Below are 20758 nucleotides of genomic sequence, written 5' to 3' on the forward strand. Positions count from 1 at the left end.
CGTTTCTAACCCATGACACATAAGGTGGGGGCGTGACCTTAGATCCGGTCCCGACACCATGGACTCACTCTTGTCCATTTACAGAGCGGCAACGACGCCGACAGCGCCAGCCAGAATGCCGCCAACAAGCTTCGCGACGCCCTGGGTAGCCGCGCCAGCAACGGCCACATACGTGGGGGTCGCGGTGGTGGTAGGAATCGCACCGTGGCCGCTGGCTGTGGCCGTCTCCTTGGTAGTCACAACAACGGCGCTGCCCGAAATAGTCGTAGTCGGGTAGGGAGCGGGTGTGCCGGCAGCCTTGGTAGTTTCCTCGGCAGCTTTGGTTGTCTCCTCAGCAGCCTTGGTAGTCTCGGTGGCCTTGGTGGTTTCCTCGGCTTTAGTGGTTTCCTCGGCTTTGGTGGTCTCCTCGGCCTTGGTGGTCTCGGTCACCTTGGTGGTTTCGGGGACCTTGCTGGACTCAGGAGCCTTGGTCGGCTGGCTGGCCCAGGCGTCGCATTGTTCCACGCCAGCCTCCAAGGCTTGCGAAAGCTCGGTAGACGTGCACGAGCTGAGCATGCAGGGGGCCACGATGGGGGTCAGGGCGGCCTGCTTGTCATCGTTGCACTGACAGGCCATGTCGCCTACAGTGCAGCCAACCTTGGGCAGGGACTCCTTGATACAGGGAATCTGTGTTGGGGGAGGCAAGGTTAGGATCAGGATCCGTGCGTGTGTATGTACACACGGGGGGCGGGTTGACTTACAGCACAGGCAGGCAGGCCGTAGAAGTCTTCGTCGCGGGCAGCAACGGACCTGTAGCCAAGTCTCTTGCAGTCGGCGTCGCCGGCCTTCTGTGCCTTCAAGAGGTCCCTCATGGAGCAAGAGCCGATCATGCAAGGAGTGATGATGGGGGTGATGCGAGACTTGGTGTCAGGGTTGCATTGGCAGGCCTTGTCGTCTATGCCACAGCCGACCTTGGGGAGGGCATCCCTAATACAGTGGACCTGTTTGGAGAGGGTTAGGTCAGTGCTTGCGGGTTACATGTGGCATGTGTGGACGTGGGGGACCTACAGCACAGTCAGGGACGCCGGGGAAGCTGCCCTGGGCGGCGGCAAGGGCTGCGGATGCGAGAACGAGAGATGCCTTCATGGTGATTAGGTTGGTTGGTGTTGGAAGGTCGGAGCGATGCAATTGACCAAGAGAGAGAGTGTATGTGCGTGTGAGTTAGTTGATTAATGAATTAGATAGTGCGTGAGTGAGTGCTGATGATAGCCATTATGCCCAGAATACGGGTATGTATTTGTAGTGCAGTCGGGTAGGCGAGAGGCGCCAGCCATCATGTTACGATAGCGCCATTCTCGTTTGAGGATGGGCGGTGCTGCATTATTGAAAGGCACGATGCTGCACTCATGCCGCCATCACCATTGCACGATGGACGCGCAAGCCGGCTGGCCGATTGATCGTCAGCGTCACATCGCGGAAAAAATTCAGATTGGCTTTTCTCTGCGGTGGTGATGCACGTTGAAAAGATACGAAACATCAGACTATATCCAGATGCGTTCCCAGATACCGTCGTACGGTCCCTTGCATACGAAATGGCTTATCGTGGCATATTGCTTTACCGGGATGCACGAACCAGGCACATGTTGAAATTATCCGGCTGTTGATTATGTAATTATGGGAACATGCTGTCTTGTCCGCGGACGCCATCACCGGCCGGCACTTGCACCGAATTTGATAAAACTGGGGTAATTAGCACTTGCCTGGCCTGCATGTCACATTCGGTAGGTACTGATACCGACTAAGATGGCTTCAGGATATTGTGTTCATTACTATGTCTCATTAAATTATCCATACGTCATGCCATCGTCGCCCAAGAGGGAAACATGTCGGTCAGACGTGGCCCTACACAGAATTTCATGTGATTCCAACCCTTCCTCCAACCCATTCCCGATATCACGCTATTACCATCCTCCTACCCTCGCCTGAACGCATGGTCGTCACCTGTTCTCACAGCAAACCCACCCCGCCCATGCAGCCTGCTGCCGGGGAAAGGCGGGCAAGGCCATCCATCTTGTTGTGTCTTTAGCATGTCATCAAGTCCTTGACGCGCGAGAGGTCGACTGCTTTCCAACTCTTGTCGACAAGCTGGTCTTGCATCTGGACAAAAGACTTCAAGATGGTCTTCAAAGTACCCTGGCCAACCTTGCAGCCCAATGCGATGTCCTTCATCTTGCGCGGCTCTCCCACCAGCCACGATGCAAAGCAGATATAGGCTGCAGCCAGCAAGGTGGGAGTGCGGCCGTCAAACGGAGTGCTGATGGTCTCTGCCTTCTCCGCCATCCTCGTGGCGATGGTCTCGACAACGAAGGCGTTCCGGAAGTTCATGTTCGCGACGAAACGGGCCATGGGCACCTTGATCCTCTCGACCTTCGTGTCGGGTCTCGGGTCGCTTGCCGTCGTGTCGGGTATAGGGCTAGGGCCCTCCTCAACTGCGGCAGAGGTAGAGGCAGAAGATGCCTTTTTCGCCTTTTGGGGTTCCTTCTTCCGCAGGAAGGCGACGAGCTTGTTCACGGTGGCATACATGACCTTTTTGGATTGCTGGGTCATCGCCTGAACCTCGTTGAAGGTGCGAGGCTGCTTCACCGTTCGACATGCGATGAAGATGATGGGGCCCAACATGGCCTCCTGCTTGACCTGGCCGCGGAATTGATGTGCATCCTGCGTCAGCTTGTAGATATTGTAGGCCTGGTCCTTGATGTCTCTGGAGAGACCGTGCTGTTCACAGAACTCGTCGATCCTGGCATTGCCCCTCTGGACCGCCATGGAATTCTTGTTGGCCTCTTTGCCTCGCTTCTCGGCGCGGGCTAGGCTGCTGGTCTTGAGGTTGCCCCCGATGAAGGTGGCGAGCTCATCCCCGGCGTGGCCTCCGACACGCGAGCGATCGGGGCCGTCGGTACCGTCGTCGTTGGCGAATGTCCGCCAATCGGCCCCGTCGTCGATGACCCTGTCGAGTACCATGCCGCATCCGGTGCAGATCCAGTCATCAGTGCCGAAGTCGTCGACAATTTCGTAACCGCCCTCGGGTGGGCACTCGGGACACTTCAGGACATTCTCTCTCATAAACGAGGATTGAGCAGGCATCGACGATGCGGGATTGTGAGTATCCATGGTGTAGTCCATGATTGGATTTGTATATAGGATAATTGAAACTTTGGATGTAATCTGACGATATTATATGGAGCCTGTTGTGTTGCTCTTTGTCTCCGTTGAACCAGAGTGAATTGGTTTCGAGATGCTTGCAATTGAAGCTCTCACGGGTTTGCTGGGGTTGGATCTTGAGTGGTGGCCCTCAAAGATACCGGGTGTTGGTTTCAAAAGAAGGTTGTTCGTTGTCTGGGCTCAAATTATGCCTTTCAGATGTGGTATTGGGATGTGCAACAAGACCCGAAATGGTTGTATATCAAATGAGCCAGTCAAGTTGTGAATAGTAGGCTCTCCTGAGAAGTCGAGGATAGGCAGATCAAGAGTCTGGATGTCCTGATGATGAGGTGGGAGACGTGAAAGAGATTGGCTTTCGTCTGTGGTGTGTAAGTATCCAAGATGGGATAATAGAATTGAGGAAAGTGGCTGCTCTTCAAGAGGCCTGGTGGTTGCTCAATAAATGGTGAAGTAGTTGAACTTGAAAGGTTGCCCTGAATTTGATCTCTGAAGAAGAAAGACTCTGCTCAAGAATACTTGGTGGTTTTCTGCTTCTCGGGTATGTGTAGAATAGATGTCAAGATTAAATTGACCCGAGAGTAGGGGGGAACACGCCTTATATATAAATCAGAAATATTTGATTAAGTTACCATGGGAGAAAGGGACAGAACGGAAACTGATGCAAGCTTTTGTTGATCCGTGGGATTTTTACCCAATATATAAGGGATGGGTTGTTTTTCTCAAGGCCCGAAGGTGTCGGGTGCAGTGTTTTCCATTTTGAGTTTGTTATACCTAGGGGTAGCACGATGCTAGTATACGATTTCTTTTTCTGAGTTTACCGGCTGCCATTGCATCGGGTCAAAGTGAATCGGCTGAATGACGACGATGGGGAGACGGACCCAGATCATGTTCCATGGATGCCTTTATCCCATTGTATGCATACTCAGCTTCTGTCTGCTGACTGGATTTTGAGCGAGCATTAGCATCTCAAAAAACGTCCATACGGTATAGCTTCCAGCTCTCATAGCCTCGCATAATCCTTCACCTGGTAAATCCAGGCTAGAGAATGGGAAAAGGGCAGACCCCTGGACTCGAAACCTGTCGACGAAGCTGATCGATTGAGTTATGGTGGCTGTGAGTGGCCTCTGTGGTCGGCCGTGCTTTTGGAAAATTTATTTGTCCATACTTCTTTTTTATTTTAAGCTGGAAGAGAAATAGAGAAATGAAGAGAAAACGAAAGACTTGATGGATTGTCAATCCAACCTACATGTATTTACAACCTCGGCAATGGCCTCGTCGAGTTTGATCAACGGTCTACCACAATACTTCTGTACCAAGTCTCGGAACCGCTGGTTTGGGATCGTGATATCGCTGCGAGGCATAGCCTCGGCGCACCCTTCCGGCGCCTGCCAGGCAGAATCCACCTTCTGGATGGCCTGCACGACGTCCCCAGCGGACCAAGTATCTTCGATGGCGAAATTTCGCTCCTCGTTAACCTCGCTGGCAGCCAGTGAGATGACGTGCAGCGCCGCCACGTCGCGCAGCGCGACGCATGTGCTCGGCGGGTTGGTGAAAATGTGGAAGATGCTGGTGGGCTCGTACAGGCCGTTGTAAAACTTGGCCATCCATGTATAGGTCGAGTAAAACCCGGGCCGCGGGTTCACGGGTACGCCGTTGACCCAATCGGGCAGGATGGTATTGAAAGCGAAGCTGGGCTTCTCCTTTCGGTAGAACTCCCAGGCTGCCTTCTCGCCTTCGACTTTGCTTGCCTGGTATGACAGGCTTGGTAGGTCTGGGTCGGTAGCTGGTGTGGCGAGAGCCTTTTCTGCCGCATCATCCAGGAACATTTCGGATGTCACGTGCAAGTGTTCCCCGGCCGGCGGTGGGTTGAAGGCAGCAACACGCGAGGAAGTGAGGACAAAGGCCTTGACGGGCGGCACCTTGGCGGCCTCGCGCAAGAGACCCACGGTGGCGGCGACGGTTCCATCGATGGTTTCTCTGGGAGCTGGCCGAAAGGATGCGTCGCTGGCGATGTGGAGGATGCCGGAAACCTCTTGCAGATGCGGCGCGTAAGACTCGGCCTTGGTCATGTCTTCAACGCGGCAAACCTCGAATTGGCCCTCCCCGAAGCCACTGTCGAACTTTGCCTTCAGCTCCAACAGCTTCGAGGGATCCCGAGTGATGCCGCGTACGCGAAACCCCCATTGCAATGCCTGTTTTGCAGTCGCTGACCCGAGCAGGCCTGATACGCCTGTGATGAGTATGATGTCACCCTTTCCAAGGCGTGCAAAGGAAGGCGCAGGATCCATGCTGTTGGATGCTGTGGGAGTGGTCGCAGAGACTCGAGCGTGTTGGTGACGAATGCGTCGCAATGCTAGAGCAGTCGCACGAATGATTCCTTGGGGTATCGTTTGTGTCTAGACTGGTCGTGATGGCGCAGCGTGAGCCGGTGAGGTTCTCGAGGAGCGGGGGTCGCCAAACCCCGGCCCGGCGCGTCGTTGGAGCCATTGCTGACTTGTGCTGACCTGGTGCTGCCGATCTTGGACGTTTATGGAGGGTGCTTCATGATCACATTTGCTAAGCAAAACGCCGAGTGTCTGTTGCAGCTTTTCAGGTCGGGTGCCAATGAAGCTCACAAATCGCATCTATGTACATGTAGTTGCATATCGAATGCATCTTGTGCGTGTGCTCAGTTGGCATTGGGTCTTCCACTTCCAGGCTGCCATGGCGCCACAGCGTCCACAGCGTCCACAGCGTCCACCCATTGGCGGCATATTTTCCGATGCAGGTCCCTTGGCCCGTGCAGTGAGTGTCAAGGTCAAGCAGCACAGAATACAGGCTGAGCAAACACGGCACAACCGGAAAGAAAGAAAAAAGCAACCAACACCTTTTCTTATTATTCTCATCTGCAACATTCGATACAGATGGCGGTGCAGCAGTGCTGGGCCCAAGGAAGCGGGCAACCCTGGGCTTAGCGGCCTTGGGCTGAGCGCTGGGAGGATCATCCCCGTTACAAAACCCGCCCGGCTGGTCGGTGGATAGCCGACCTCGCCAATCATCACGATGGACGCTGCTGGGCTTATACGAAAGCCGCATGCTCAAAATAGCCCGCCAGGGAGCCGGGGTCGACATGGCCGGCCTAGTCGCATTCAGGGACGGGCTACACTGGCGCCAGGCACTTGCTGGCTGATTACGGTGGATCGGGCAGGAAGTAGTCGCTGGCAGACGGGCAAAATGTGGGAAAGGGTCGTTGCGATTTTCCCATCCATGGCTTGGTGTTGCTGCCCGGCGCCGACCTTCTTTCTCGATTTCTTCGTATCCTCGTGCACCGTTCACGGTTTGCGTTTTCCACATAATACCTACGGTGCCTGAGAGCTGCCACCGAGCTGCGTGTGCCTGTCGCCTACATCTACATCCACTATGCAGCTTCTCGCTCTTCTGGTGTCCTTGACACTGCCGCTCCTGCCGCTTGCAGGAGCCGAGGGGACCTTTATCACTCCCAGCGGCCCAGACGGGAAGAACATTTACCAAGTCGGCAGCAAAGTCGATGTGGAATGGACGGGCACAGCTGATTACTCCATGTTATCGCTCGGTTACTACTCGAGCAGCAATGTAACCGTCAAATGGCTGATCTGTACGTTGCCCTGTCTTCCGTCGCATTCTCCTGTCGTGGCTTGCTAACCCTCTTGCCCATGTAGCCAACTCTGGCAACTATCCGACCAGCTACACCTGGACACCCAGGCCAGCCACGGACGGCTTTAGCAAATGGGAAGAAGATCAGTTTTACCTCTACATCGTGAACGGCTCCGACTTCGGCGTGCCCTTCCAGTCCCCGGCCTTTTCTATCCGGAAACAAGCCACGACCACTTCGGCTTCGTCCACAAGCGCCCCGACCGCGAGCCCGACTGCGAGCCCGACAACCACAGAACAGGCTGGCACGCCGGATCATCCGGCCAACAGCGATGCTGAAGGACTGAGCACCGGCACGAAAGCTGGCATTGGCGCTGGTGTCGGCGGAGGCGCTCTTGATACTGGGCCTCGTGGCCTTCTTCCTCCTACGCCGACGTAAGACCACGGGCGCAGCGGGGAGAGTATGAGAAGCCGCCGTACCAAGAGACCGGGGACGCTGCACATCACGCTGGTCAACGTGGAAGTGAGAAGGTCCTGGGCACGCCGACTGCAAACATAGCCGAGGCACCATCAACTACGCAGGACGGCGGAAGACCTACGGCAGAGCTTGACACGCAGCCGGGAGAACGCTTCGAGCTTGCATGATGGAACAAGGTCGTCCATCAAACGAACATCATAATGACGAAATAATGAATCGGGACAAGCCGCGACCTAGTAGAGGAGATCCACTACAGCTTTGACAGCTTACAGCGTGGGCTTGTGTACTTTTCTGCACATTATTTAGGGGAATTGCCCACGATGATATGGTGGCACAAGCGACGCTGTGGCTATACTCGTTTTTCAGCAGGTAATTTACTTTTTCTAGCTAGCTTTCTTCGTTACGGGGGTGTGTTCTCACGCCAGAGGTCAAGAAGGCTTCGAGGCGCGACATCCCTCCACCACCGAAGTCGTGGTCCCGACGGTGACCCAATATAAACATATGAAGACACAAGTACACTAGGCAAGGTGTGAGGTCAGAATCTAGGGCTGTAATATACTAACTCATTTTGTGTAATATCGATGTAATTAGCAATTACTTAGGGGTGAAGATACTAGCTGGATGTACGCATCCCGAGAATAAATTACACAAATTGATTAAAAAAATGAGATTATTCAGCATGAGTATTTGTGCCTGCCGCCGCATCGTTATCAGGTACTGCACAATACCAGGGGTCTTCCTTTTTCTCCTCATCCTCCTCCCGCAGGTTCTCCAAGCCCTCGGCATACATGCCGTTCTGATTTCCCCGAGACGATATGTCGCTGCGCCTCACAAAGTCATCGGTATTCTCCATCCCGTTTACTATTATACGATTTTGCATGTTTAGTGATGCCCACATAGAAGTTCGTGCTCATCTTGGTGTTGATGAACTGGGGATAGACCGGCGGAGGTTGCATGCTCAGTATGCCATAACTTACAGATGTCGTCGATAGATAGGTCGTTTGGCTGCGAACCTGAGGCAGAGTTCGGCGGAGGGACCCACGCATGGCCCGGGTGCGGCAGGATGTCCGGGTCATCGGATTCGGGCTGATTTGCTGGTATCGTAATGAGTCGGGAAGTCAGGCACTGCGGTCCTGTCGAGGTGCCAAGCGATTTGGCCGAGGTGGAAGAATCCCTAGTCGAAGTGATCCAGAAGATCACCAGTGCGTTGACGAGAACTAGACAAGAGTAAAGAAGCATGAGCGTCCGAGCCCGCTGTGCACATAGCCACCGCGATTGTATAACGTACTGTCGGTCTTGCAGCAGATAAGGCATAGCCATGCCGGCTCGCCGTTAAGAACAAGCAAAGCAATCAGATTCCTAACACAGGCAATGGTCAGAAGATGGACTTGGCACGCAACAAGATGTCTACGCAAGCCAGACCTACGACCCACTGCTGGTAAGGGTCACGCATGAACCGATGAGACTTTTCGTAGCCAGTCTTCTCAGCCTCGCGCTTGCAGGATGTGCCATCATTGCCTGCGTCCCGAGCGACATCGTCCTGCCCTTGAGTTCGAATTGGACGTTCCACGTTCCTTTCATGAGGGGTATGATGAAGAGGACACTGAGATATATCTAAGAAAGCTCTTATCAGCACTGTTCTCAAGTCGCCAATGCAGCTACTTTGGTCAACACATACGCTCACAAACACGTCGAATGCAACGGGGATGATCAGAGCTCGCTGCTGTATGCCAATGATACATGCGCCATCCTCGACATGACTGAAGCGGCTTTGAAGCACACCCGTTAGCATGGCCGCTGGTATGTGCCGTATGGGTAGGAAGGACGAGGGGTGTCTCACTAGACGAAGAAGACGGCCATGAAAGCCCCGAATATGACTTGTCATTAATTAGTAAAGCGTACTGCCCCCATGGAAATATGGTGAATCTGTTCATACGTATCGCTCCGAAATTGTTCACAATGTAGAACTTGGACCGCAGCCGAGGGGTGGCGCAGCCTCGGACGATATGCTTCCAGTCGATCAATCAGTACTGAACGGCGAAACCGTCATGATGGACGTGTACTAACCACGCGGTCCGAGAAGAAAAGGTATATCAACTGGTAGGGTTGTAATCAGTCGGTTCTCGTGCGAAAGGAGAAGCCCCCAAATGGAATTCTTGGATATGCTTACCAGCTATACGTAGATACGTCAGTACTTTCTCTTCTCCGATGATGTACAGACAGACAGTGGAGTACGCACTTTGCCAGTCAGATAGCCACAAATGCACAGGAGCGTGGCAGCTGCGCACCAGTGTTTGTCGTTCTTGGGGTCGAAGGCATATTGTAGAATGACGGAGCCCATGATGAAGGTGAAGGAGTCGACGTATATGAGTAGGAGGTCTGCCGGTGACAGTACACCGAGAGAGTCGTCAGCCTGTTTCTTAGATGGAATGCAACAGAGCAAAAAGGGAGGCTCACACCAGCCATGAGGAGGAAGCAACCGCCAGCTCCTCACCTGAACCAGTCGAAATACTGCAAGCGGGGATGGTCAGTCGGACAGCTACGGCACTCGCAGCATGGCGGGATGTGGCGGGCATGGCGAACAGAAGAAGGCGGCGCATGCGCTGCTTGCTACTAGGGCGACGATGATGCCGCTAATCCGGGCCGCGAGGGGCTCGTCCCCGTGCCAGAGCTGCGAGTTGGGGCGGCGCTTGACGGAATCTGCCACCGCCGTCCCAGCGTGTACGAAGGCACACAGCCAGAAACAGGGCAGCAGGAACACACGGTTGCGAGGCATTGGCGGGGGCGGCACGATGGCATGACCAAGCTTCTCCGGCGTCCATCATTGGCGTGCGGAGGACGGGCGGGCCAGGACTATTACAACACAAACTTGGAAAGGGGAAGATGAACAATTGTAGAAACAGTTTCGTTTATTTTGCTCTTTTACGCCACTGCAAGATGCCAGTCAGGAACCTGTGTTCGCTTGATCGAGATGGAAATAAAGTGGCTTGGTGGCATGTAGCCTCCTTCCGCAGCCCCTTTTTGAATTCACCCTGTCAACTCTAACTCCGCTTTGGACTTTGGACTGCTACATGCATACATGCACTCACCGCTGTATTCCGCTCCAAATTTTGCGGCATCTCATCTCCCTCATCCACAACCTGGTAAGGGTTTGAATCAAAACTTTGCGAACATGTGCATCATCCAAGAAGTCTCTCAGTCAGCACAGGTTGTGGATTTCATGGATGGATACAAGTGTGTATCGTATCACTGAAGCAAGCATTCTACAATCCCACCACTGCAAGGAGACGGTAGACCTCGACAGCATTTGTCAGAACTGGAGTTCGTCCGACTTACCCGAGTCAGCCAAAGCTACTGCACATTCCGAAACACCACTCAGAAGCCGTTCTGATCGGCAGTCGGTGCCTAATTCTGTAGCACACGACTCATGATACTTCCAAGGCTCGTATCCCGACCCGAAGGCGGGTTTCTGGACTAAGAGTGTTGTCTTCCGCGGTCCTCCCCTGAGTAAACTGTGACAGGGGGCTTGCTGACGTAACACGGTCAAATTGAACATCAATCGAGAATGTTAAAGTTACATGGGGTGTAAACAGCCTCAGTGTTACAAATGAAGAAAACACATAACTCAGAACGCAAGCAAGGTACAAATGAAACGAAATAAGAAATCGTTCCCCGTGTCTCAACCGAGGCGTTGACCCTCTCACTGGCGGATTATCGGAACTTCACTGTCATCTTCTTGGGTCCTGCTTTCTCCCATGCTTCCTTGGGTAGAAATGCCATGCCCATCCTCTGCACACAGTCTGGATGCCCGTCACCCCGATCGATCCCAAGACACAAGACATGGCGAAGAGGCTCTAGGCCTTTGGCGCCTTCCAGAAGCTCGATCTCCATAATCTTGACCAGCTCTATTCCTTGGGAAAGCAGCCACATCAGGGTAGACCCGCGAAGAGTGTAGGGTAGAGCCAGGTGGAAGGTTGGCCAGTGTTCCCCCGGCGGGAAATGGATGGGGTATACGTCGCCGGAGGCGTTTCGCAAACAGATTCGGCCCCTAGGGAGGCGATACTCTTTATCCTGCTCCCAATCTACCGTATGTAGACCCTCTGTGCTATCAAAATCACACGGTACAAGACCCCAGCCTTTCTTCTTTGCCAAATCGTAGTTTGGTGGCGATGAGTTAGCCTTGATATCAACGAAGAATCTTACGACTTCCGACTCGATAGTCAAGATACCGTTAGCCTCAGATACACTCAGCTGGGCAAGGCTTTGAGCGCATCTGTTCCTCTGGTGCGCTTGCTCTACCCCTGAACCAACCAGGGCACCATGTAACTCAATGAATTTAGTCTCCGGGTCCTGGTAAGTATACGTCCCATCGTTTGATAAAGTCAAGGCCCCGGAGGACTCGTCGTACAGGTGCACATAGTGTGCTTGATTTAGGGCGTACCAAGCAGCCCAAGACCAGCTCGAGAATCCCTCTCGACGTTGGTCGTACTCTCCACGAGACCAAAGTAAAGCATAGTGGAAATGGACGCGTTGGGTGTGTGAAAGGATGTTGAGACATCCAGAAATGGCATCTAAACGGTCCGATTCGTAAGAGAGTCTGCGTTGACTGTATGCTAGCACTATACTTGCGTAGCCACGGAAGGACCATGTTCTATGCTTGAGCCAGGTGTAGGAAGACAGAGCATAGTACCCTTGCGAATGCAGGTCGACGCCGGGACGTCTCGCGTCATGACCGAATTTCCCGGAATGCAGGGATTCCCTCCAGTGACCAGCACCGCACAGAAAGGAGATGTCATAGTCCCCCCAAAAAGGCTATCCTCCTGGCCATTTGTCCCTCCTGGTATGTCCAACCTCTTTTGGACCAAGCTGAGACGTGTATCTGGTTCGTAATTGAGGGAAGCGATGTTATGTACTGTCTGGTCCCAATCGTCTCGATCCTTTGCCTCGAGCCTAACGGCTGCTTCCCCTGATCGAGACTTGTCGTCAGAGCAAGGTGTGTGCCGTCGAGATGGGAGGTGCCGGAAACGATGGTGAGGTGGGAGAGTCGGTAGATGTAACCCATGGCTTTGATTTCCGAGGCTTTCTTGCTTAGGTCGGCTTGACGTATACAGAATAGGTCGACCCACAGATAGGGTATCGATAGCCTTTTGCATACCATCATGGCCTCTTCAATGATGCCAGGTACATGAGAAGGCAGCATTTCCGAGTCTTCACCGCCAACGCCCTCCTTAGTTTGCAGCGTGGAGAACAAGTCGCGGTGTTCATCTCCAGCCTCATCCCAAACGTAGCTGAGCGAAGCATACTTGATGGTCTTGGGATCGAACGCTCTCAAACTCCTATCGCGGAGATCTATCACCTGAATAGTTTCCAAGCCAAGACTCAGGGGTAGGTCATTCAGTGAATCGAGTTGACAAGTGTCGACGTGATCATTCTCGTATGTCCCAACCCATTGCTTCAATAATTCCAAGCCTCTTTCCGGGTTAGTGACGCGGAACCCGTTGAATAATGGACGTGAAGGAACCACGGAATCGGGAGACAAAAGCCTTAAGCCAGAGCCCCAGGAATACCGCTTGATTATCGACAGTTCTTCTTCGGAACAAGTATCGCTGCCAACCAGACGAACCTCGAGTCTCGTTGCCATCAATTCCCCTGTATCGAGGTTTTGGTACCTCGGCTCCTCGGCGTAATCTGCGCGGAATGCCCGGGGACAGCATTGAATCTTGGCGGGGTCGCATTGTTCGAGATAATATTTTGAGTCGATGCCATTGTGAGCATACAATTCGTGCTTGACCAGGCGGCATAGTGGGCATGCCGTGTTCGACTTGACGCCTTGGAGCGTTGCTACATGAGTAGTGATATCATCTCTGCTCACCGGATCAGGAGATTCTGGGAAGTAACGTGGCCCGGTGAAGAGCGAGTACAAATCCACCTTGGAACAGACGTCGCAAAGTTCGTCTCCAGTGGACATGCTCCCGACCAAAAATAGAAGTCAACAAGTGGATGCGGAGAAGAGATTGACGAGCTCGGGGCTGTTTCCTCCATCTTTGCGCCTGGGTGAAGATGCAAGTAAGCTGGTAAGCTCACCAGCACATCTAAGCGAGCGAATGACGACGAGTTATCCTGATTGAGCCTGTTTCCTCAGGCATCAACGGACCCCGCGCAAGAATCGTGCCTATCCAGGACCGGTAGGATTGGCGAGCGGCGTTGGCGTTCGCTTCACCCCCGCATGTCCTCCGAGCTAGTGGGGTATATCTCGTTGGGGATAGCGACGTCACAAGTATCACGGCACGCGAAAGAGTCAAGTATGGATGGCCTCACATAAGCGGAAACCCCGGAGCGCCTGCTCTTGCAATGGTGCGGATCAGTTTTCACTACTCTAACGCTGTTGACGGTGAGGCGGTAGTGTGTTTTGAGAGCAATCGGATGAGCCCAGAGTAGGTATACAAAAAGGAAACGATCTAGAAGCTTGGGCGACTCGTGCTTGGCGGTCAATTGCCGGATCGTCACTGAGACCCCGTGACATGTTCCCTCGGTCTGCGGCTTACTCGCGCCCTTCCCGATGTGGGGGTTCTCAAACAGAGGAGGTGAGCTCGAATCCGGTATGTCCAAGCCACCTGTGACCTGTCGTTCTGGAGGTATGATGCAATCGGAAGAGAACCGTATCTTAAGACACTAGAACAGTACTGTAATCTCGAGCGTTTCAAGTAGGTCGCATCGCATGAATTGGTAGGTCATTAGGCACCGCCAAGATGAAATATGCGAGCTGCCCCTATTCCACCTAGGGCCGCGAAGGTGGAATAGGGGTAGCTCGTATATAGAAACATTGGTTTTAAGAAAAAAACCAAAAAAAACAAAAACCAAAAAACACCCAAGCCACGACACCTCAAAACCCACCATACTGCTGAAATAAACACTGACGATTGCCGTTGGGAGGTCCATTCATGACTTCATCAAACGGGTGCCGACGGGAGCTAGCATGACGGTACATGAGGCTAAGGCGGGCAGGCTGTTAGCAGTAGAAGCCCGCCCAATGGATAAAGAAGATACCCCGAATTGGACCCTTCCTTTCGGCTCATCCTTCCTAGCTGCATGCAGGCGAACTTGGGCAGAAGATCATCTTGGAACTATGCACGTAGCTTCGCCGCCGGTCGCAAGGTCGCAACAAGTTGCCCCCGTTTAGCCACCCTTTGGTGACAGCTTACTGATGCATCCGTCTGCTACCATCGGAACGGACCCTAGGGAGGCCTGAAGCGGGGCAATCCGGAGCGGAAGCAATCGACCTTTGCCGTCGTACTGCATCGCACAAAACAGGCTGCCTGCCGGCAAAAGCCAAGTCTACCTACTTGCTCAATGTAGGAAAAGGGGCGAAGTCACAAACGACATGTGTAAGGGTTTAATTAGTTTATTACATTAGAGCTGCCCAGTTGATCACTCACGTTGGGGATACAGAGCGCGCCCACTTCGTTTCCCATATGTCCCAATATTTGCCTTCCTTCGTAGCAGATTCTACTAGATTCATCATCGGCAGGCCTCTCTTCTGCCTCTCTGCGCCATGCCGGAAACAACCAAAATCAATATCCATCCATCTGTTGCTTGGTCGCTAGGTAGTAGCGACCAATTCCTGCAGCATCTTCATCATGTCGTCCCCTAAGTACCAGTACATGCTCCCGACGAGCACGATGAAGACAAAGATCCACTGGACCAGCATGGCCTGGTGCGTCTCGGCCTCCGAGTCCGTCACGTCGACGTACCAGTCCTTGGGCTTGTCGTCGAGCGCGTCCTTTTCCTCCTTGTAGTGCACCCGGTTCTTGCTCTTGTCCTTGGGCAGCACCACCTGTGGCGCGGCCGTCTCTGTGGCTGTGCGGCGGTTCATGATGGATGTGTGGAGGTGTGTGTGTGTGTTTGTGTCTGTGTGTAACAACAAGCAAGTTGAGACTTGGTGCTTGGTGTGCAAAGTGTGTTGGGAGAGACAAGCAAGCAGAAGCTAGCTGGTGCCGTTCGCCTTGCCAATTCCAACGCCAATTGGCCGTACTAGTATAAGTGATGGTGACGGACACACAAGAAAGTTGTAGTGGGTGGGTCTGCGTGTAAGATGGTTGGCTGGCCCTCTTCTGGACTGTGCGACTGAGGGAACGAAAAACAAGTGCCGTGAGTGAGAGCAGTAGGTATGCTTGATAGTGAGTGTGCAACTGCAAGCAAAATGTCACGGCATGCTGGACCAGCGCTGCACGGAGGGTTTTGACTACGTCCTCAGCTGCCAGACTGCTCGAAAGATGGCCTCACCGATGCTCCTTTCCGGCTCATCTGGCAATTTCCAGGCCCGGTGTCGATGGGCCGATGTCAGCTGTCTACCGGAACCAGCGTGGCACGATGACCAAGCTTCCCAAAAAGCTCCTAAAAAGCTAAAAGCTCCTAACCTAACGCCCTAAAAGCTTGGGAGGCGCGCCCGCGCCCCACCTTCCCACATTGGCCAGTTCATTTGCATGTCGGGTCGTATTCGTATCCGGCTCTTCTCAATCGCCAATCCATTGATCGCAGCACAGCAATTGCCAATACCTACCCCGCCGCAGAATCCCAACAGCTTGGGTCCGTCGGTGAACCACCTCCCTCCGTGCCTCCTCAAGCCCATGCGATGTGGGACGAGGGATCCTCTGCTTCTGCTTCTGCTTCTGGAAGAAAGAGGGGGCCCCAAGCGGACGCCGATTATCAGTGGCATCTTTGCCCGACGAGGTTGTACTGTTCCATCTTGTGCCGGCTTGTCGTCCTCGCCATCGGATGAGTAGCTTTCGTCCGTGTGTCCAGCGTGCCGTGCCACCAAAGTTTGGCTAGTGTTTTATTTCCATTCTCACGACAGCATGGTTGTACAACCCCCAACGTTCACAATATGATATCGCATGTATTGGGATAGCTTGGATGTAGAGGTTGCTCCTTCACAAGGCGCGCGCAGCAAGGCAAGGCAATCAGTAGGTAATTGGTTCATGTGTGTATTAGGCATTAGTTTACGTATGTGGTTGGTTGTATGTACATCTAGGCGGAGAGGCTGCGCAGTCTCCCTCTCCATTTATGTATGGTTCTTCTATGAGGCGCTATTTCGAAGGTAATGAATGCAGCTCTGCTAGGCAGCGGTCATAAGATCGTGATCATCAAGAGCCTATTCACTCTTCTTTTTGGGGATGGGGTTGCCCTGCTCATCCACCAAGCCCTTCGCGCGCATCACCTTGAGCGCATCGTGGATGGGGTCCAACTCGGGCTGGGGAGCTCGGTGCGAGTCGAAGTAGTTGTCGCACCACGTGAAGTACTGTCCGTAGTTGACCGTGAAGTACATGTGATGCAGCGTGTGGTGCGCCGGGCTGTTGATGAACTTCTCGGTCCAGTGGCCGGTAATCATGTCGCCGTCGTGAATCACAATCGTCCAGATCTGCACCACAATGAAGAGGACCAGGTACAGGTACTTCTGGATGGGGAAGACGAAGGGGAAAACACTGGATTGCGCGTCAGTCACAACGTCGGGCCTCAAGGTTTATGGATGTAGTCGAGCTTACTGGTACGGCAGAGACTGGCAGAAGCCGTCCATGGGGTGGAAAGCCAGCGCGGCCCAGGGGGTAGGGACTGTTTATTGGGTTAGCTGCTGCCCATTGGAAGCTCGGTTGGGAGAAATATGCCGGCACTTACTGATCCACTTGTGGTGAGGCTTGTGCAGGAACTTGTAAACACTCGGGTGGTGCTCGAGACGGTGAATCCAGTAGATGCCAACATCGTTGAAGATCATGTACGCAATGGTCGAGGCAAACAGCCAGCCGTAGCCGTATTCGTCAATGTTGGTGTACAGGCGACTGTGGCCGCGAACCTCGGCCAGGAAGATGGGCAGGGTCATGATGTCGATGAAGGGAATGGCCCACAGCGAGGAGATAATCTCCTGGCGGACTTGGTTCTTGAGAAAGCGCGGGTGGTACTCTAGACGGCGATCGTAGATGAGGTAGTAGGACAGGAAACTGCAGATGAAGTAGATGGCGGCGGCGCCAATGGCAGTGATGATGTATATGGAGATCATCTGGCGGTAGATGTTGTCGCGTGCCCAGGCCGAGACGGCGGGGAGGGCGGCATCGTGCAGCTGCTCCGCGTAGAGGCTGTCGGTCTGGTTGAGGGCGTAGGGCGTCTGGGGCATGGCGTAGGCCCAGGCCTTGTCCAGCACGAGGGGGTCGAGGAACTCGAGGATGCTGTCCATGGTGGCGGGTGGTGCAGATGCAGGAGGGTGCGCGCGCGCAGGGAAAAAACAGAGTTTGGGGTTCCTGGCCTGAAGTTTTACACTTTTGCTGAAGTTTCGCCAAGGTCGGGGTTGAGAGGGAGGGATAGGGATCGAGCTGCGTTGGCTTGGGGCGCGACAGGATGGGAAAAGAGAGGAAGAGCAGTCGAGGGCGCGAACTATTAAATTAAGCTAAGGGGCTAGCCACCGAAAGTCAATTGGATCTTGAACAGCACAGCATGGACGGCCGACGGGGGAGGAGGGGAATTGTATGTAGTATATGCAAGAAAATAAGATGAGTTCATCCAGAGTCCCATCTTGCTAGCGGATCTTCATTCCTCCGGGTTTCAAGCATTGCAATCCAATTCGAATTGACCTGTGACAAAGTGGAATCGGCAACCAGGCACTGGAGAGTCACGGATCGCCGTGCTTTTTTCCCTGGCCGCTGGCCTTGACCGCCGACCGAGAGGCCGAGCATGGAGATTGCGTTCCCTGCAGGGCAGAGCTTGAAGCATGCAGAGCCGAGAGCTTTTTTTTTTTCCTTCGCAACCCGCACCACCATCCATGTAACCCATCGCCATCGCTCGGAATTGCCACACAGCACCACAGCACCCTGCACCCTGTCACCCTGCTGCAGCAAACGGGCACAGCCAAATTGGCAAGAAGCTCGCGCGATGGGCAAGTAGGAAACAGATGTTTCCGCGCTGCGTTAAACCCGATTCTTTCCAGAAACGTTCCATCGACAGGCCAATCATCGTATGACTTGGGCGATCTATGCCAAACCCCACCTTCTCCAACTAATCGCCATTGGGCCAGGGCAAAGCCAATTCAGGGGGAAGAAAATCCGAAAGGCGCCTTGGCACTGCAGCAGCCGACTAGCAACCACTAGCAGAGTCAGGGTCACAGAGCGTCACACGCACCCGGCAGGGGTCTGGTTTGGATTCTGCTCTATCAATTCGTTGCGCCATTTCTGGCCTTTTCATTTGCTATTGCCTGCGCGGAAGCCAGCAAACCTGACGTGCGCTTGCGTTAATGCCACTAGTAGACTACTGTAGGTAGCAGGTACTGTGCTGTGCTGTACAGGCAGGAGTCAAGCACTAGAGCGCTAGAGCGCCTCGGAATCTGCGCTGCCGGATGGGCTGAGAGAGCCAATGGCCCAGGGCCCAGGGCCCGGATGAGGGTGCGGGTGCTGGCACTCGCGCGATTGCGCGACGACCGTCGGGAGTCGAGGGCAATCAATTGAATATTGCCCAAAAAAGTCGGGGAGAACCTTTCGATTTCTCCAAATGAGATCAAGACAGCCCGTGACCAGCCACCCAGCTTGCCAGCTCCGACGACGTCCGACGTCAATCTTGCATAACGGCACACTTGGCTCAAAGTCAAAAAGGGCCCCCGTAAGATCTTTATCTTACCGCTTGCAGCAAATCGTCTGACGCCGACGTGCCTTACAGCCTGGTGTGGATTATGTGCATATTGTGCTGCGTGGCAGAGCCTCAGCAATTTAATCCCGCCTGATTCATGGCCCAGACTGATCCACGCAGCAACGGCCGGGTGCGACAACCAACGGCGGCAACCGCAGCCTCAAAAAAAGAGTTTCCATCCAACTGCCGCTGACTAAGACCGCAACCTAGGTGAGGGAGCTGAGCTCGCCTGCGCTCAACGTCCGCCAACAAGCCACGTTCGCAATGGGCGTATGCCTAGATACACATCGAAGCTACAACCAGGCACTTTGATACTCGTTCTCATATTATAAGTGCTTAAGGTCAGTAGGTATATATCAACTCAATCAGGCGGCGCGTATTGCTCAGACTTTCAGCTCCCTCGCTCCGTGGATGGCGAGCACTGTCGCGGCCTGGTTTTACGCCATCTAGACTCTACCTTGTTGTTCCGAGAATGCTCATCACTTCTCGTATCTGCATGTGGATGGAAGCGCGGCAGAGGGTCGCAGTCTTCTCCTGGGCCTCCCTTTCGGCCATGTCGATGTTGATGGGTTGTACAACTTGAAAAGATCATGCCCTTTCTCTCCTGAATCCTCAAGACGTATGCCAAAGTTGCAAGAAGGTCGTGATTCCAGAGCTCATTGTGAGATTGGGGTGACTGCCAACAGGTGTAACTGTTCACCTTGACTTACAAGAATGACGGTGGGCAATTTTGTACGACATAAGTTGGCTACACGTATGAGTCTACCGTATAAGCACCTGTAACGTGCTGAGTACGAACGAGCCGTCTGGACATCAAGGTCCTGCTAAGTCCGGCCTTGCCATCTTGCTCACATCCATCGTATCCCATGCCAAACCAAAAGTATCTGGAGGCGTCGACTAGGTAGCAGCACACCCACCAAGTAAACCTAACGCCAGTGAGACACGTCAAAGGCGTAGCCAAACCATCAACACCAAGCTCGGATTGGCTCTGCTATGTCCAATACTTTTGACTGCAGTATGTCCTACCGTTTGAGCGAATTGCACAATCAATGCCTGTGGCTGCGGCATTCGAACAGTCCGTCTCCAGGCACCCCCCATATCACTCAAGTCGTACAGCATAGGGCCTGACAACGGGATGATAATCTTTCGCATGATATCGCCTTTCCGGCCGCAGATCGAAACATTTCGGCCAGAAGAAGGACCAAAAAGGCGGTTGGAGATCAAGGACCACCACAAGCATATCATGTTGCCTAGAGCCGAGGGTAGAGTGTTGGTTGATATCGTGAACCGCTGCAAGCCTAAGTACGCCCAGTCAACTACCGGACCTAGGCAATCTTGTCGCTTGCGACGTGGGATGGCCAAATCTTTTGGCCACCACGCTTGATAAGTGCCAAGAAGTAATCAGTAAAGACCTCACATGTTTCTTCGAAACCAGGGTCAGGATTGCGGCAGGACGACAGTAGTAAACGGTTGCATGAGGGTTCACGATACAAAGACACAAAAAAGAGCAAAAACAAAAACATACAACACCGAGGATTCCCAGGTCGTCACCGACCCTAGTACTAATTCAGCTCTCTGCTGCTTGTATATGGGAGAGCGGACGGGATCCCTAGCATTCAGCAGGATATGGTCGTATGCGACAGAATCATTGAATCTGGCGCTCTATATAGCTGTTGCCAAACATGAAGTGAAGAGAGCCAACTCCCACCTGCTTGGTTGGTGGTCTAGAATGTCTCCAAATCGACGCCAATCTGGCCGCTAATTGGCCCGGCTAAAATGGCCACCCAGCTTGAAGCTACCCGGTTAAAA

The 20758-nt window shown here is 53.5% G+C and overlaps 8 protein-coding genes across 8 annotated transcripts; 1 reads left to right on the forward strand and 7 right to left on the reverse strand.

The window, feature by feature from the left end:
• Nucleotides 1–78: 78 nt before the first annotated feature.
• PG997_012775 (Cfem domain-containing protein) lies at nt 79–1125 on the reverse strand (the record flags this gene model as incomplete). The annotated part of the gene is made up of 3 exons (XM_066817089.1): nt 79–666; nt 741–980; nt 1048–1125. 3 exons carry the CDS (start codon nt 1123–1125, stop codon nt 79–81), a joined length of 906 nt encoding a protein of 301 aa, XP_066662781.1.
• A 936-nt stretch (nt 1126–2061) lies between these two features.
• PG997_012776 (uncharacterized protein) lies at nt 2062–3159 on the reverse strand (the record flags this gene model as incomplete). The annotated part of the gene is made up of 1 exon (XM_066817090.1): nt 2062–3159. One exon carries the CDS (start codon nt 3157–3159, stop codon nt 2062–2064), a length of 1098 nt encoding a protein of 365 aa, XP_066662782.1.
• A 1271-nt stretch (nt 3160–4430) lies between these two features.
• On the reverse strand, nt 4431–5486 carry PG997_012777 (uncharacterized protein; the record flags this gene model as incomplete). The annotated part of the gene is made up of 1 exon (XM_066817091.1): nt 4431–5486. One exon carries the CDS (start codon nt 5484–5486, stop codon nt 4431–4433), a length of 1056 nt encoding a protein of 351 aa, XP_066662783.1.
• A 1111-nt stretch (nt 5487–6597) lies between these two features.
• Nucleotides 6598–7246, forward strand: PG997_012778 (uncharacterized protein; the record flags this gene model as incomplete). The annotated part of the gene is made up of 2 exons (XM_066817092.1): nt 6598–6811; nt 6876–7246. The coding sequence occupies 2 exons, from the start codon at nt 6598–6600 to the stop codon at nt 7244–7246; spliced, it is 585 nt and encodes a 194-aa protein (XP_066662784.1).
• Nucleotides 7247–7955: 709 nt separating this feature from the next.
• Nucleotides 7956–9861, reverse strand: PG997_012779 (uncharacterized protein; the record flags this gene model as incomplete). Its single annotated transcript, XM_066817093.1, has 7 exons — nt 7956–8146; nt 8263–8502; nt 8574–8644; nt 8719–8888; nt 8964–9162; nt 9574–9698; nt 9745–9861. The coding sequence occupies 7 exons, from the start codon at nt 9859–9861 to the stop codon at nt 7956–7958; spliced, it is 1113 nt and encodes a 370-aa protein (XP_066662785.1).
• A 1135-nt stretch (nt 9862–10996) lies between these two features.
• Nucleotides 10997–13327, reverse strand: PG997_012780 (uncharacterized protein; the record flags this gene model as incomplete). The annotated part of the gene is made up of 3 exons (XM_066817094.1): nt 10997–11882; nt 12199–13254; nt 13305–13327. The coding sequence occupies 3 exons, from the start codon at nt 13325–13327 to the stop codon at nt 10997–10999; spliced, it is 1965 nt and encodes a 654-aa protein (XP_066662786.1).
• Nucleotides 13328–14885: 1558 nt separating this feature from the next.
• PG997_012781 (uncharacterized protein) lies at nt 14886–15158 on the reverse strand (the record flags this gene model as incomplete). The annotated part of the gene is made up of 1 exon (XM_066817095.1): nt 14886–15158. The coding sequence occupies one exon, from the start codon at nt 15156–15158 to the stop codon at nt 14886–14888; it is 273 nt and encodes a 90-aa protein (XP_066662787.1).
• Nucleotides 15159–16436: 1278 nt separating this feature from the next.
• PG997_012782 (uncharacterized protein) lies at nt 16437–17510 on the reverse strand (the record flags this gene model as incomplete). The annotated part of the gene is made up of 3 exons (XM_066817096.1): nt 16437–16767; nt 16828–16894; nt 16958–17510. The coding sequence occupies 3 exons, from the start codon at nt 17508–17510 to the stop codon at nt 16437–16439; spliced, it is 951 nt and encodes a 316-aa protein (XP_066662788.1).
• Nucleotides 17511–20758: the final 3248 nt, after the last annotated feature.

This window comes from Apiospora hydei (assembly GCF_038363865.1).
Source record: "Apiospora hydei strain CBS 114990 chromosome Unknown utg000009l_segment0_segment0, whole genome shotgun sequence".
In the NCBI taxonomy this organism is placed as follows: Eukaryota; Fungi; Ascomycota; class Sordariomycetes; order Amphisphaeriales; family Apiosporaceae; genus Apiospora; species Apiospora hydei.